The 17,400-nt window shown below is 39.8% G+C and overlaps 1 protein-coding gene across 1 annotated transcript in view; it reads right to left on the bottom strand.

Annotated features, from left to right (window-relative positions):
* Window positions 1-1,654: 1,654 nt before the first annotated feature.
* The window catches only part of LMNB1 (lamin B1), a 51,669-nt gene continuing 35,923 nt past the window's right edge, over window positions 1,655-17,400 (bottom strand). Inside the window, exons 6-11 of the mRNA XM_052642693.1 lie at window positions 17,067-17,287; window positions 15,807-16,032; window positions 14,111-14,215; window positions 9,805-9,924; window positions 4,573-4,680; window positions 1,655-1,696 (exon numbers count right to left, since the gene is read on the bottom strand). Of these exons, the coding sequence (XP_052498653.1) occupies window positions 1,655-1,696; window positions 4,573-4,680; window positions 9,805-9,924; window positions 14,111-14,215; window positions 15,807-16,032; window positions 17,067-17,287 (822 nt within the window). The remainder of the gene's footprint in view (window positions 1,697-4,572; window positions 4,681-9,804; window positions 9,925-14,110; window positions 14,216-15,806; window positions 16,033-17,066; window positions 17,288-17,400) is intronic.

Below are 17,400 nucleotides of genomic sequence, written 5' to 3' on the forward strand. Positions count from 1 at the left end.
AAGTTTAATAAATAGAGTGACAATATACGGCCTTGATGTACTCCTTTCCCAATTTTGAACCAGTCTGTTGTTCCACATTCAGTTCTAACTGTTGCTTCTTGACCTGCATACGCGTTTCTCAGGAGGCAGGTAAGGTGGTCTGATATTTCCATCTCTTTCAGAATTTTCCAGTTTGTTGTGATCCACACAGTCAAAGGCTTTAGCATAGTCAACGAAGCAGATATATTTCTAGAATTCTCTAGCTTTTTCTACGATCCAATGGATGTTGGCAATTTGATCTCTGATTCCCGTTTTTTTCTAAATCCAGCTTATACATCTGGAAGTTCTTGGTTCGTGTACTGTTGAAGCCTAGATTGGAGGATTTTGAGTATTCCCTTGCTAGCATGTGAAATGACTGCAATTGTGTGATATTTTGAACATTCTTTGGCATTACCCTTCTTTAGGATTGGAATGAAAACTGACCTTTTCCAGTCCTGTGGCCACTGCTGAGTATTTCTTCCATATTTTAAGACAGTAAAACTAGATTCCAAAAATATTATCTCCATCTTTTTCCTTTAAAAGGAATATCTTCCCCAATTTCTCCCACAGTCCCTACGTTCCTACATGGCTTTCTTAAAGAGATTTTAAAAGGTCTTACTGTTAATAAGCTAAAAAATATAAACGATAACTGGGCTCCAAAAAAACTAGCTATTATTTTTATTATAAGCAATATTATTGACAGCAGGGTACTGAAAACAGGGGAGACCCCAGAAGAGTCTGTGATTATCTTCCCATTGTCAGAGCCTTAAAGAAAAACCTAGTTCCAACAAGAAGCCAAATTATTTTTATCGAGAGTACAACTGAAACAATTTTCTCCCCTCAAAATGTTTTTAAAGTTAAAACAGACAGCAGATTAATATTAAAACAGCCTTTTATTGTTAATGTCACGTAAGAAATTTAAGCAAGTTACACTATCTTAAAAAACACAACTAATGCGTTTTAGGAGAAACCCTTCCCTTCCCTCTCCTCCCCCTCCCCCCATTCCCCTTGCGAATTAAGAATCTAAGAGAAGAAGTAACCATAAAACAAAGTTTTGTGGAATCCTTCATCCAGAGTGCTTACATGATGATTAGGTTATATTGCCTTCTTACAAAATTTCTCTTTTCTAGTTAAAAAAAATTTTTGTAGCCTTGTTTATTACAAAAAAATTCAGTACAAAAGTTTGATATATTGAAAAATGCCTTTCCCCTCCCTCACAGCACCGTTATGTATAGCAGAGGATAATCAAGAGCAGATTGCTAATCTAGATGGAGCAATCTTCAAATTAAACCCAGACACACAGTGGTTTATTTACCCTCCCCCTCTGCCTCCTAAGAACTTAAAAAAAAAAACCACACATACAAAAAAAAATGTCAAAAAATTTGAGGGACCCTTTCCAAACAGTACAGTTAATTCAGTGTCAATAATTCACATCTTGCAACAAAGTGTATGGATATGATTTCTTTTATAAAACTTTCAGTGTCAAAAAAGGAAATTAAGGCCATCAGATTCGCAGCTTAAAAATTCACATAAAGGAATATAAAAATATTCTGTGCTTCTGAGAAGGCTCTGCACTGCATGTAGGTAAGGATTACCATACTTCTTTATTCTGAGGAAGACAGTTGACTTGAGAAGTTTACATAATTGCACAGCTTCTGTTGGAACCTCTTGGGGCTCCCTGATGAGGAAAACAGAAAGAAAACTCTTAGCGCTAAGACAATGGATCACAGCATTTTAAAATAAGGAAGATATACTACAAATTCATTATCACTTACCTCCAAATGGACCTTTATTATTTACTACTTCTCACCCTTTCTAACCTTCTCTTATGGACTGCCCCCTAGGATAATGAAACAAACTCCAAAACACTGATTCTCAACTCTAGCTGCATGTACAGATCCTGAGGAGCTTAAAAAAAAAAGAGCTGATCTAGGCCTCTAGATTAAATGAGAAATTCTCACTTACCTGGGGAAGAGTATCTATTTATAAGTCATTTTAAAGTTCCCTAAGTAGTTCTAATATGCAGCTGAAGCTGAAAACCACTGTTCAATAGCATCTTTTTGTAACTTAGTAAACAAGAAATCAGTGGACAGGATTTCTGAACACAGAGAATATGGCTGGCTGGATCCTCAGCTTTCATATCCTGAAGCATCTGCACTGGGTTGATCTTCAAATGAGAAGTCAAAAAGGCTCCATCTACCCATTTCTTTCTCACTCACTAATCCCTTAAAATCTCACATGACTGTGACTCACCACTTCACTAAACAGAAACTGGTTTCTTGACAGTCAAACAAAAAGACTTCAAATCAACTCAAAAGGCCACTGGACTCTTTCTCTAATGTGAAGTCAAAAGAGCTGATCCGTCTTTCCATCTTCCTTCTTTTGAACCTCGACATCACTATTTCTTCTGATCACAGAAGCTAAAAAACCTTGCACATCTTTGATTTCTTTTTCCTTCTTGCCCTCAAGTTCAGTCACTATGCCTTAATGAATCTCTATTTGTACAGTCCCTCAGTGTGTCTGTAGTCTCCCTCTGATACTGTCTCAAATTCTCCTTTGCTCCAAAGTATGCATAAACTACTTCCTTAGGCATTCCTAACTATGTCAATTTAACACCAACCTTCCCACTTCGTTTCTCTCACGCACACACAACCTACAACGAATCTGGATGGACAGATATATGTGGTGCTCAAGTCGACATATCCCCTGTGATGAATTAAAAATCCTCATAAATTCACTGCCATTCCTCTCATTATGAGATACCCAGGATTTACCGCCCCCTTCACCCCCGCCCCAGAATTGGAGCTGGCCTATGACTTACTTTGACTAAGAGAATATGGGCTTTTAAGAAATCTAGTGCTCTCTGTTTTTACTTTGTTGGAAACCAGCTGCCATGTTCATGTTGTAAAGAAGGCTGGGTTAAACCACCAAATGATGAGAAACTACATGGAAAGTGACATGAAGAGCATTCCAGCCCCAGCCAAGCTTCCAGCTGAATGCAACGGCATGACTCACTTCACTCTCCATTGTGTGAATCAAAAAAATGCCCAGTTAAGCCCAGTCATAGGAATTAAGAAATCACTGTTTTAACCCACTGAGTTAAGGTGGTTTCTCAATGTAGCAACAACAGATAATCTAAACACCCATAGAACACCACTGTGTGTGTGTGTTAGTCACTCAGTCGTGTCTGATTCTTCCTGACCCCATTGACTGTAACTCATCAGGTTCCTCCGTCCAAGGAATTCTCCAGGCAAGAATACTGGAATGGGTTGCCACTCCCTTCTCCAGAAGAGCTTCCTGAGCCAGGTATCACACCCGGGTCTCCTACATTTCGGGGTAGAGTCTTTACTGTCTGAGTCACCAGGGAAGCCCAGAACACCACTGTCTGACTTTTAATACTCAAATAACTGCCTATCCTTCAAAATACTGGACAGAACCTATTTTCCAGAGATCTTCTCGACTGTTCTGGTGGCTTACAGAGCCTTCTCCAGCATTTGACCTGCTGTAACTCAAGCTCTGAACCCCTAGTCTCTCATATTATTCTACTACCAGTCATTATAATGCTTCCCATAAGGGCAGGAAATGGATGTCGTGTCTGTTTCTTATTTAAGCCAAGTTTAAAATACCTGTTCTTCACGCATTACTCACCAGAAATATATTGATACTATATATACACCTTAGTTCCACAACCTCCAGACCCCCAGGGCAATAATGTGCCAAATATTCCTCCAAAATGTACGAGGAAGTATCCAGGCCAAAAATCCATCCTACCGTAGCCTACCTCAAGTGGTTCTCACTTTAGAGAGCGTGCTCCTAACTCCTGACTCTGGAGGCTGAATACATAAGAGGATGTTTATTTGGAGCAGGACTGGGGCTAATTAAGGCAAATGAACAGATTTATAAATCTAGAGACATGGTGATGAAGTCTTATAAGGATAAGAGTAGGAATTTTGATTAATGATCAGACTTGAACAGCTTGAGAATATAAACTGAAGGCTTATTACTTACTAATAATTCTAATTTAATAAATTAAAATCAAATTTGGAGTTCCTTTATTTCAAGGGCTCTCAAAAGTCCAAGCATCAGCTAAAATCTAGCTTGCAATTAAATGACTAAAAACTTAAGACAGCAAGAATTTTGCTTCACATTGAAATTGAATATTACTCTTTTTTAAAGTTTATATGTAGATACCTACTCTAACTTAGTCATCCAAACTCAAAGAACCCTTCAATAAATAATTCTGAGCATGCATTCCAATCCATATATACTTATGTGGCATACATGTCCTACATACATTATAAAACAAAAGACAAAACTGAAATTCAATATGAGAAATAATTTTTTAAAAAGAAGTGCTAACATTTTCTTCCAGTACTCAAATGTACTGTATCTTGAATATCCCCTCAGGAAAAACAAACCCCACTTGGTAGATCACTGATTTGGTCCATCAAGTAATAGGGGAAAAGAAAAAAAAAATCAAGCCCCACTATTGGTTTTTGGTCTTCATGTAACTATGTTAATAAAATTTAAAAAGAACTATATTGAAGTTAATACCTGCTGGTGGAAAAGTTCCTCCTCCACAGCCACTTCGGCTGCTTCTTCCTCCTCCTCTTCCTCTTCAGGTATGGTTGTTTTGAAGACTGTACTTCTCTGAGCAACCTCCTAAACAAGAGTTTGATTTTAAGTTAAAACACTATACTCAAAATCACAAAGTCTGTGGGAGGACATCCCTTCTTTGCATCAATTTAAGAAAATGCATTCCTACATCAGGGACTTTTTTTTAAGTGGTTCATCAGTACTTCAACTACTAAACAGGAATTTTTGCATAATTAGTAGCAGTTCTTAGATCTTCAATATTCCTTGCAGGAAAGCTACTGGGATCCAATTTGAAATACCCACTGAGAAGTTTCCACTGCTTTTTATCCCATTCTGTTACTAAGAATTCTGTAAATGACTTGGCACACTAAATTCTTTATAATACTCAACATGAATTCAGCTTAAAGATCGTGGTTCCTAGCAAAGAGAAGGTACGAAATAAATGCTGAATAAAATGAAAGTCAGAGGCCAACTGCTGTGCTCTCAGGGATCCTGGTAGCAAGAAGACCTCCTGAGACTGAAAAGGACAAGCTTTCATCCCTTCAGCAACTAGCTCCTCTTAAAAGAAATGGAATAAGACACAGGAACAGTATTTATTCATAACACGCTAGGGAAGTCCCAATGTACTCTGCACAAAAAACTGATCTGTCATTCACTGGTCTAACAGAAAGTAGGCGCAAATACAGATGACTTTCCTGTAGAGAATGCCGACTTGCACAAATGCAGCAGTGTTTCTGTTTGAGCACAAGGCTAACCTGATGATCTAGCGGCAAGAAAATGTGTCCTAGAGTGCTACAGAGCTTCTAATTTTACTCTGTACTGTGTCTTAAGGCCACTCAAGAAAGGTAAGTCCAGATGAAGATGCTAACATCATGTGAGTAAAAGCTTATCTGAAACTTAAACATGGCCCAACTAGTTTAAACTGGCAAAGGAAGAAAATCAGAGAACAGTGTCAGAAACATGAGACTTCAATTTAAAGTATATCCATGGATATCGTTTGTAAATGAAGCTGAGGTAGCACAGTAATGTTCTGTATAGACTTTTGATTTTTGCTGCATGGCCAAGGAAGCTGGACCATTTTGATTCTCAATTAGCCAGAAACTTCTATTCTGTGAGATCAGTCTGTGTCAGATTGCTTAAACCAAACTAGTACTAGTAAAAAAGCATGTGAATCCTTAGATCAGTTACAGCTCTTTGAACTAAGATATACACTGAGGTATGGTGACACACAAAACAGAAAAAAGACTCTCAAAAAGTTTTCAGAGTATCTAGCTTCCCTCAAGTCATCTTAAAATAAGAAAAGTCAAACAAAATCGGTTACAGAATTCTCAGACTTCCTGATTGTCCATCAGTTGAGAATCTGCCTGCCAGTGCAGGGGACACAAGTTCAATCCCTTGTCTGGGAAGATTCCACAGGCCCTGGGGCAACTAAGCCCACGCACCACAGCCGCTGAGTCTGTGCGCCCTAGAACCCATGCTCTGCAACAAAAGGGGCCACTGCAATGCGAAGCCCATGCACCACAACTAGAGTAGCCCCTGCAAGCCGCAACTAGAGAAAACCCACGTGCAGCAATGAAGGCCCAACGCAGCTGGAAGGGAAGAAGGAAGGTTTGTTTTTTTTAAAAGATGGTTAGTTAAAAAAAAAAAGAAAGTGTTACAGAATTCTCACATTTCAGCTTCTAGCAGCTCATGACAAGGTACACATCCCATATGGAAACACTGGCTCTTAGAGCTTGTGATAAAACACCAGACTATGAGCCTCAAATGAGAAGCTTAGCAAATAGCAATTTGCCCAACTTCATTAATTATGAATTACTTCAGCATAACTGCCTTTAATTTAACCCTGCTGTTAAGCACTTTTCATTTGACAACATTTAAAAACCAATTAATCTAATACAGAAAGCCTGTATGGAATATAAGTGAGCTAAATGTCTACAGATTTAAATAAAAAAATAATAAAACAAATTCAGAATCAAAACTTGTTGGGAGGTTTAGGCCCCAAAAGGTACTAAAGATAAATGTCTTTACCAAAAAAATTCCTCTTAGAAGGACACCGAACCGTACCAGTGATCTGGAAGGCACACACAGACGGTTTGCTTCTCTATCAACATGTCATGGGTCTGTCCAGGTAAAGCCCTGGGTACATACAGGTACACCATCTACCCAGCAGTGAAGCAGGGCTAGCTCACATGCTGTCTCTCCAGCTCTGCACTCAGTCACGCCATGTGGCTGGCCTGAAATCACCAGTGTGAGTATTTACACCACAGAAATCAGCGATTACCACAAATCAAGGTGGTTTTTATTGAAGGAGCTGACTGTTAAACTATGGTGTCTCAGGACACACAAGTAGTATCTACATGTACAAAAGTTTCAGGGACACCTATATTTTAGAGGTACAGAGAGACGGCTTTATTATTTTCCTCATTAAAAAAAAATAATAATAATCCGTGTTTTCTGCGGTGACACTTACTGCTTTTAACCCACCAGCATTCCACCCCACTCATCTCTCATTAAGAACGCACAGTTTTACCTGGGTACCCTCTCTCACATGGTGATGTGACGTGTGTGTCACAAAGAGCTGAGTGTGATCTAGCCATGGAGGTGGAGAAGGGCTCAAGCTCAAATTATGTCCCCCCAACTCTAGAAACTAGCTAAGAGATGGGCACATGACCCAGGCTGGTAAAACAAGAGCAAAGCCCAGGCGAGGACCTGACTGGGCACCATGCTCCTGCCCACAAGAAGTCGATCTGGAATGAGGGCACCTCCAGCCAGCAACTATTTTGCATCCATGAGGGAGACACTCAGGAAACAGACTACAGAAAGATCCCAGGAAACAGACCGCAGAAAGATCGCTGGGGACGCTGGGTGAGCCAATGGATCAAGTCCACTCTCCCTGGATTGTCGGTACTGTGAGCTCACATATCCCCATTACTTTAAAGCCATTTTAATTGGGTTTCCTGATATCTCCAGTGCCTCAGCAAGAAAACATGCATTGAAAAATTAAGTTGACTCAATAAGTCAGTTACCTACACTCTTATAGAAAAATGGTCTTTACAGGTGGTAATTATGAATTATGATAAATACAGTCTGGAACCTACTAATGAACATGGCCTTACAGAATGAAATATATAAATGTCAAAAGCACTTGTCTGACAATCACAGAAATAACCGTATTCATACTTTGCTCATTTCTGACAGAAGTCACTTTACAGAGTCTAGCAAGCAGAAGACAGAAGTTTGTTAAAAGAACAGGCAAACAAACTCAGCAATCCAATGTTCAGTGGTTTGAATCGTGAAGGGAAACCTAAGCTCGCCAGCTATATTGATGCATCGCCAGCAACGCTACCTCTAGACATATCCCGTGTCACGCTATCTACGTTGTTCACTTGTCCTTGAACCTATTTTGTGGGCTTTTAAACCTCCTGCATCCCAAATTATCTTCCTATAAGGTCGTTTCTAAGTTGGAACATGTTTTCACACACAAAAAAGATGGGACTAGATTCCATGGCTCATAAAAACCTATTTCATCTACCACGGCCCCTTATAACAGCACTTTTCAATCTGGGTGAATCGCCACTCATAACATTTTGAAAAACACATGTACTCTGCCAGTTTCAGACCTTGGAGAAACTACCAATTTAGGAGCTGCAATAATTTCAGCACTCAGGCAGCACCAGCTACAGCTGGGAAGAGTTCCAAAGTGCTGAAGGCAAGAAGTAAGCAGGTCTCCACGCTGAGAAGAGGAAGAAGATTCTGTTCCTTGAAGTCTGTCAATTACTGAAGGCATTTTTAAACACCCTCCAACCCTGAGAACCTAGGAGGTATTTGGAGGTGAACTGTACTAAGGTCTACAGTGAAAAAAAATCAGATGCCCTTTCATTTTCAGCCTCAGTCTGAGATTAAGGGCATTCTTCTTTCGGCAGACAGTGAGTTCCATATGAAGAGAGGTCTAAACACCAGCAGATGTTTACAGTGAAGGATGGGTGGGACGATGGCTGGGCATAAGGCGCCTCATTTGCAAACACCTCAGAACCCATCATGGATGCAGTTAATAACTTTATTTCTCTGTACTTAAGTGAAGGTCTATGTTTGATTTTTCCAAAATTTTGTCTAGTAAGTTCTTACTGAATATGTGCCAGGAAAACTCAGAACAGGTCCTTGTCCCTGTGTGCTTATTACTCTAGTGAGACAAGACAACCTGATAAGCAAGGCAAGGTCTGTAACCTGGCACTATGGGAGCAGAGAAGCAACTCCTGACCTGGAACCATGCCTTCCTTTACAGACACTTTGATCTCTTAGCATGTGTGTGTGGCTGGGGGAACCTGGGGGTGTCTTTCTGTGACAGCAGGGGTAGGTTAGGTTCTTTGACAAGAATTCTATGACTGATATGTTGAAAACATACACATCAAGCAAAGGTACACTCCTCAATCTTGAAACTCAGTTTCACAAGCATGCTGAAAGCTAGTAACAAGGTTAATAGTATAAGCATTTACCAGAGGCCAGACACTATTCTGGGCACTTCCCAAGGACTGTTTCATTTATATTACTCTTAGTATATTATAGTAATTACTTTGTTATTACCATCTTCACTTTAAAATGATAAAACTAAGAGAGCTGAAGGAACTCACCTAAAGTCACAAGGTCACTGGGCAGTGGAGACAGAAACTGAACATAGACTGAATTCTGGAATCTGTGCTAACAATCAAAACTATGACAGACTCATATTTCATTCCCCAAATCTAAAACCCTGCAGTTAGCTTTACTTTGACTGACTCAGCAGCCTTGGTCTGATTTAAGCAATCAGTTACTTCACATTTGATTTCATCCTTGAAAAGAAATCACACTTGCACGATGAACCCTCAAATGAAACTGATGCCGCGGTGGGGACACAGATGACAGACTTTTGGTTGCCAAGAGGGAGGGGTTTGGGGGAGGGATGGACTGGGAGGTTGGGGTTAGCAGAAGTACGCTTTTACATATTGAATGGATAAATAAGGCCCTACTTTATAATAGCATAGAGAAATAATACATTCAATATCCTATGATAAACCATAATGGAAAAGAATATTTCTTAAAAATATACATATATGTATAACTGAATCACTTTGTTGTACAGCAATAATTAACACTATAAATCAACTATACTTCAATTTTTTAAAAAAATGACACTTTGGTGGAACCGATACGTACTTCTCCCTGAGAATTTTTCAATATAACCTTCACATCTTCGCCAGTGCCCCAAGAGTTCTGGTTCTTCCAGATGAGGTCGGTGGGAGGACTGGCTGTGACACCGGCATTCGCAGCCCAGATCTGGGAAAGAGAAAAGAAACCAAGTCACTCTACACACAGCCCTGCTCTCCCACGTGCCAATAACATAACGATGAGACTTCCTAACGTCTTGTAAGAGGAGTGACTCTAGAATTTCCAGGACTATGTGGCCTAGCTTCAGCCTTGCTATATTAACCAGTTGAGTTTCCAGAGCCACAGAGCTTACCCAGACCTCAGCTCCCCCATCTAATAAGTAAAAATGCTGCTGCAGGGACTAGACTCATATCCTAGCTCTCCTAACATGTCAGCTCACCTTGAGCAACCTACCTTACTTTTACCCTCCAATGGGACAGAAACGGTACTGTTAATACATGGGACTATTGTGAAGGAAAATGATGGCCCACAAAGAAGAGCCGAAGCTGAAACCCTAATATTTTGGCCACCTGATGCGAAGAGCTGACTCATTTGAAAAGACCCTGATGCTGGGAAAGATTGAGGGCGGGAGGAGAAGGGGACGACAGAGGATGAGATGGTTGGATGGCATCACCGACTCAATGGACATGGGTTTGGGTGGACTCCGGGAGTTGGTGATAGACAGGGAGGCCTGGTGTGCTGCGGTTCATGGGGTCACAAAGAATCAGACACAACTGAGCAACTGAACTGACAAAAAGGAGATGGCTGACTCAATGAATATAAGCTCTCACTGCCAGCACTCTATTATTCTATGGGTTTTATGAGCCATCCTTCCGTGTAGAGCCTTCTGCCCTCCTCCAGTGGGATCCTCTAGCTGCCTGCAGCAGGAGCTGAGGAGATGACTAACTTCTCTCAAAACCTCTGCAGCAGACAGCCTTATCTAGAATACTGTAATGGAAAGTGGTATGTACCTAACTAGAGACAGTGTCATAATACCCCAGAGTGTCTGAGACTGAATTCCAAAAAGAAGTCAGGAAACAGAAAATCACTCATTATTCAATGGAAAACATGTCTGCTATTGAAACAGACAAAACAAACAAAAAGAAATATTTCCCTTTTCCTAAACAGGGAAATTCTGCAACATTTTAATGTATTTACTGGCAGCAGAGTATTGATAGAATAGAGAAAACTTGAAAGTTAGAAAACCTGGGTTTGAATCATGGACATATGTGTGTGATATGTGATGTGATAGTCCCACAGTCATGTCTGACTCTTTGCGACCCCATGGATTGTGGCCTGCCAGGCTCCTCTGTCCATGGACTTCTCCAGGCAAGAATACTGGAGTAGGTAGCCATTTCCTTCTCCAGGGGATCTTTCCGACCCAGAGATCAAACCCAGGTCTCCTATGTCTCCTGCATTGCAGGCAGGTTCTTTACCAGTGAGCATAACACTACAACTCTACAAACCTCTACAAACCTCTACGTCCTCTCCTGTAGAGACACTACAACCAGTCCTGATCTTTCCAAAAGACCATGTGAAAACAGATAGCAAAGTTTTGTACTCCATACATTGTTTAGGAACATAAAGGGCCATACAATGGCAAAATGAAGACTGGAGATGGTATAAGCTGGTATCTTTTTAAATGGGGAAAAAACTTTATCAATTACTAATTAGGAGAAACCCCTTTCCTCTTAAGCTCCTGTGAAGCTTCCAAATCTTCCATCAGCTTTATAAATGGAAAAGGGCAGAGAGCATTTACTAGGATAAAACTGAAAAAAAGAACTGGATCCAGGCTGACCTTTGGGTTTTGTGGAATATTAATCTAACCTCAAGCTATACTTTTCACTATTCCATATGGAATCATACACTTGATTTAGTGTTAATAATAATTGTAACATGTCAGTAACCTTACTGGGTAATTTAACCTAAAACTAATATGTACTAGAGCTGTACTGTTCAACATGGTAGTCATACGAAGTTTGTGAGCACTTGAAACATGGCTAGTAAGTATAAAGATTTAGTAAAAAAAAAAAAAAAGTAAAATATCTAGTAATTTTTTCTGTTGATCATGATATAATAATGAATTGGTGAAATGATAATATTTTAGATATACTGAGTTAAATAAAAGTTCTAAAATTAATTTCACCTTTCTTTTTCACTTGTTTTAAATGTGGCTACATGAAAATCTCAAATTACATATGTAGTTCCCTTATTTCTGGTCTAGAGTTTTAAACTGATCTTTGCTATTGCCTTGCCTTGTACAATTTTACAGGAAGATTACTTATCACTACCATGTCCCACAGAGCTTCTTAACACATTTAATGCCAGTTAACAAATGGAAAAAAAAAAGTATTACTTTTTTATGTGAAAACTGATTTCTACCCTAGATCCACAGAATATATATATCTATTTAGTCATTGAGGAACTACATTCAGTGGAAAAAGCAGATGACTGGCCTAACAGTTTTATACTACTTTAAAGAGATAAAGAGCACACTCAGTCTGAAAATTCTGAATTAAAATGTCAGATTCTTTCCAACACATTATGCAGCTTCCACATGACACACAATAGGACTGAGCAATTTTGTCTCACTATAATAATCACAAAAGAGAAGAAAAGACAGTGTGGTTAGGGTATGTTCCCATTTTCACCAATTATTACAAAATTAGCATCTGATATTTTCATAATGTGGTGGCAAGTTCCATGAATACATTTTTTAAAAGAGAAGTTCTAACCTATTTGAGGCTTTGATATTCAACACTAAGTAAGGTTTGCATCAATCATAAAATATAAAACATTTAATATTTTTTAAAAAGAATTGATAAAAGGACAGCTACTTCAACATTCTTCACAGATGAAAACAGTGACTTCTTTAAAATCTGTATCAAACATAACATATTTTGTATGCTAAGTCTACTTACTGAGTAAAAACAAAGGAATTATGTGTTTGCTCAAGGGAAAATATTTCTCTAAAAAGTGAGTCAGTAATACTTAGTATGATTACATATATGCACCTGCAGAACACAACCACAAGGCACCATTTAGAATTCAAAACAGAGTCAGAAGGGCACGAAGCCCATCTCCCTCCAGATCTTGACCACTTAGTATATGAAAAGCCACGCAGATCTTGCTAAAATATTATGTTTAGAGAATGATGCTTTACAACAGTACCTATCACCTAGCTGTGTTCAGTCACTAAGTGGTGTCCAACTCTTTGTGACCCTGTGAACTGCCTCATGCCAAGCTTCCTGTCCTTCACTATCTCTGGGAGTTTGCTCAAACTCATATCCACTGAGTCAGTGATGTCATCCAACCATCTCATCCTCTGCTGCCCCCTTCTCCTCTTGCCCTCAATCTTTCCCAGCATCAGAGTCTTTTTCAATGAGTCCACTCTTCTTTGGCGCTGAAGCACCAAAGTATTGGAGCTTCAGCTTCAGCACCAGACCTTCGAATGAATATTCAGGGTTGATTTCCTTTGGGGTTGACTGGTTTGATCTCCTTGGAGTCTCCAAGGGACTCTCAAGAATCTCCTCCAGCACCACAGTTTGAAAGCATCAATTCCTCAGCACTCAGCCTTCTTTATGATCCAACTCTCACACCCATACATGACAATGGAAAAACCATAGCTTTGACTACACAGACCTTTGTGGGCAAAGTGATGTCTCTGCTTTTTAATACACTGTCTAGCTTTGACATAGCTCTTCTTCCAAGGAGCAAGCATCTTTTAATTTCATGGCTGCAGTCACCATCCGCACTGATCTTGGAGCCCTAGTAACTTTTGTTAAAACAAGTCCCTATCCCAACCTCAGAGATGGTAACGCAGAGTGAGGTAGACACCACCAGTCTAGACACCAAAACACTATCCAGATGATACTGATCCTCACCTAAGGCTGAAGACTGCTGTTTTAAGACATATCTCAGCATTAATAGATCACCTCCTAACAGTTCTTTATGCCAAGTAGTATCTCCTGCATTACACTGGGCTACCAGGTAACACTCAAGAGGCAGCTGTTTTTTTGTGTTTTGTTTTTCTTTTGTGGGGAGACAAGCAGGGAGGGGTGGGGGGAATCAGCTGATAATATCTACTGGAGTAGACAAAAATATTTCAGAGGCCAATTCTTTCACTTTTAACAGTCAATTACCATCTCAAAAACACGGAATTTTTTAAATCTTTGGTAGCACTTGTAATTCCCTAATAATGTCAAAAACGTTTTAATGCCCATATCTAAAATGTGTCTCTTTAAGCCAAAATGGTTTCAATTACTTCTATTATTGGTTGAGACAGTGAAATTAAACAATGACTAAATTAACTTACTGTAACAGTCTGGCCTGCCTTCAGCACATATCTTGAGGTATATTTGTAACTGACTGATGTGTCTCCAATTTTTCTGATCATCTCCCAGCCTCCCATTGGTTGGTCCTATTGGAAAAAAAAAAAAAAATCAAGGTCACTTCAAATATACAAAAAGTTGTGGAATAATCAAATAAATCAATCCATAGGCAGTTAAACTAAGACAACTTTATGACTGTCTTCCCATGGTTCCTATTTTCCCTACTATAAAAAGAAAACATGGTTTTGTCATTCAGCAAAACAGAAATTTTGACAATGCTGCAATCTTAATTATTAAGGTGTGTGATCTTAAAGAGGGCAAAATTGGAAGAAAAGAGATGGAAACCAAACTAAATGGTCATATTCAATGCTAGATTAGGTGCATAATTTAAACTTATAACATTACCTAGCTGAATAACTACCATTTCACACATCGAACTTTTGACTACCATAAGCTGTAGGACAGAGGAGCCTCTGCTGCTCCATTGTAGTAGTTTGGCTGTGTTACAAGAGTCATCGCCGCCCTTTTAGACACATAAAGCCTGGAAAGAGAAGGAAGAAAATATACCCTTTTTCTTCCACATCTGTACCACTTGTACCCATATTTAACACTTCTCTTAAAGCATAAGAGGCTCAAAAAGGGTTAATAACATAATGAGCCAGTCCCAAACGCTGGCTGTCAATGTTAGCCGGTAGGCTGCCCAGAGCTGCCCGACTCCTAAGGAGCAGTTCAGGGTATTAAAGCAATTAGCTGCACTAATTTATTTATATCCATCTCTTACTCAAAGACAGGAATAAATGAGGCTGAGAGCCAGCTCCAGAACAGCTCCAAAAAGGGCGGCGATGACTCCTGTAACACAGCCAAACTACTACAACGGAGCAGCAGAGGCTCCTCTGTCCTACCGTTTCTAAAGTCGTGACTGAGAGGGCCCAGAGCCCGGGCTGCTTTGCATCAGAACCACTAACGCTCCTTTGCCCATCCAAAGTACTTATTCATCCACACACAAGACAGGTTTAATGGCTCTGAAGAGAAAAGTGATTTTACAGACATTTTACAAATCCTGAACGTGCTTCTGAAAGTGCGATCCATTCCACTGTACCTGCCTCTGGCATCATCTGACAACCCTTCACGGCCCCAGCTTGAAAGTTCAGGATTCCCTGCTATGAATATTTTATGTTTACTTTTAAATAATTTCAGGATTGGGCTTCATACTATTCCTAGTGTATATTAAATCAACAGTGTTCATTCATTTATTTAGAGAGAAAAACACTCCTAACGTGTCAGAGTCTGGGCTCATATTTCCTTCCTTTCATAAAGCTAACAGCTGTGAAAGAATATCTGCACAATCTATCTTCTTCACAATTCTGGCTAGGACAGGAAATATTAATAATTCATCCTTAGGAAGGCCACGGTGACAAAATGACCGGATGTGAAAAAAATCCCTGGCTCTCTAAAGAAGAGCTAATGAATAAAATTTTTAAACCACTAAGTGCACCATCCCTCTTCCTTTTCCTACTCAAGTTTATGCTACACTTCATGAATTTGGGTTAAAAAGGAGAGGGAAACTCTTATTTCATGAAGATGACTGAATCCAAATAAAGGCTGAGGAGTTATTACAACTGCAAGACAAATCCCCAATTAGCAAAGCCTCTCTGGACAAAAAGGGGTCTGCGTTTTCACCTGTTCCGAAGTGTTCTTCAAGCGGATAAATTTTCCATCAACATCTATCTCTTCAATGCAGACATTCCCAGTGGCTGAGGCAGAATGAGAGATGCTGACACTACTGCTGGCCTCGGATTCTTCCACATCCACTCTCTTCCGCTTTCCTCTGGTGGTACGCACGCTGCGACTCGAGGATGCGCGTGATACTGTCACGCGGGAAGAAGGGCTTGGAGAGAGCTTCAATCTACATGGGAGAAATAAAACACTCCAATTATGAAACACATATGCTCTTCCTATCTTAATGCACATGCATTACTAAAGCACAACATTAATGACAATCTGTTAGACAAAGCCAACGTACATCTTAACAAAAAGAAACTTATTTGTGCTACAATGCCCACTATCAACATTGTTTCTAAAAATTATCATCTGAATGTTTTAGCTAAGAAAAAACCACAATCCTAATGCACGAAGTTTGGAAAACTGGGAGAGGGGGTGGTGAGAGGTTGAACAACTCGTCTGCTACCATCACCCTACCACAACCACTGCTACATTTAGTATGCTCTCCTTAATTTCTTCAGACCTGTATTTTCTGTTTACAAAATTACAATCACAATGTATGCAATACTGAAATTAAATGTCTGTTTATTCTAAGTGAGATACTCTCCCTTTGGAACTTTTTCTCAGAAAAGGTTTAAAAGGATTTACACACTAACCAGATCTGAAAAGCGCAGTCTCTTTCAGCAGATCTGGTATTTTGCAGCATGCCTGCATGCGCGCTCAGTCTCGTCTGACTCTCTGCGACCCCATGGACTGCAGCCTGCCAAGATCCTGTCCATGGGGTTTCCCAGGCAAGAATACTGGAGTGGGGTGCCATTTCCTCCTCCAGGGGATCCTCCCAACCCAGGGGCTGAACCCACGTCTTCTGCAGCTCCTGCACTGGCAGTGGGGCGCTTCACCACTGAGCCACCTGGAAGTCATTTTGCAGCATATTAAATTATCAAAACATTTAAAGTCCCAAAGGAGAAGCGGTGTCCTTTCACAGTTCAGCATTTAAAATAATAATACTAAGACTGCTTGTACATCTTCTGTTGTTGAGGCAGAAGAAAGATCTATTACTACCTACCTCTACACCTAGATATTAAAAAAAAAAAATGAGAAAACACTTAGAATTGTCCTAATTGTTTTTTAAAAAAAAATCCTATTTACTTTTCTTCCAATAGAAAGGGTGGGGGCAAAATGTAGACTACAAGGTAGAGTGACAAGCAAGTTACATACCTCTCTTCTTCACCTTCTAGGAGTTTCCTATAAGCACTGATTTCCATGTCCAGGGCTAACTTGACATCAAGAAGTTGTTCATAATCGTTCAACTGTTGCTGCATCTGATCACGTATTTCCGCCATCTCTCTCTCTTTGTCAGACAGCATTCGGCGAGAGTTGTCTCTTTCTTTCGCAAGCAAGTCCTCCAACTCTTGAATCCTCTCCAAACATGCTCTAGACTGAAGAGTCAAGAGAACACACTTACTTTCTAGGAACATTCCAACATTAGCACAACACTAGCACAGCTATTTTAAAACATTTCCTGACCTGGAACCAATCCAGTCTCCTAACA

The sequence above is a fragment of the Budorcas taxicolor genome, chromosome 7 (genome assembly GCF_023091745.1).
Source record: "Budorcas taxicolor isolate Tak-1 chromosome 7, Takin1.1, whole genome shotgun sequence".
NCBI lineage: Eukaryota > Metazoa > Chordata > Mammalia > Artiodactyla > Bovidae > Budorcas > Budorcas taxicolor.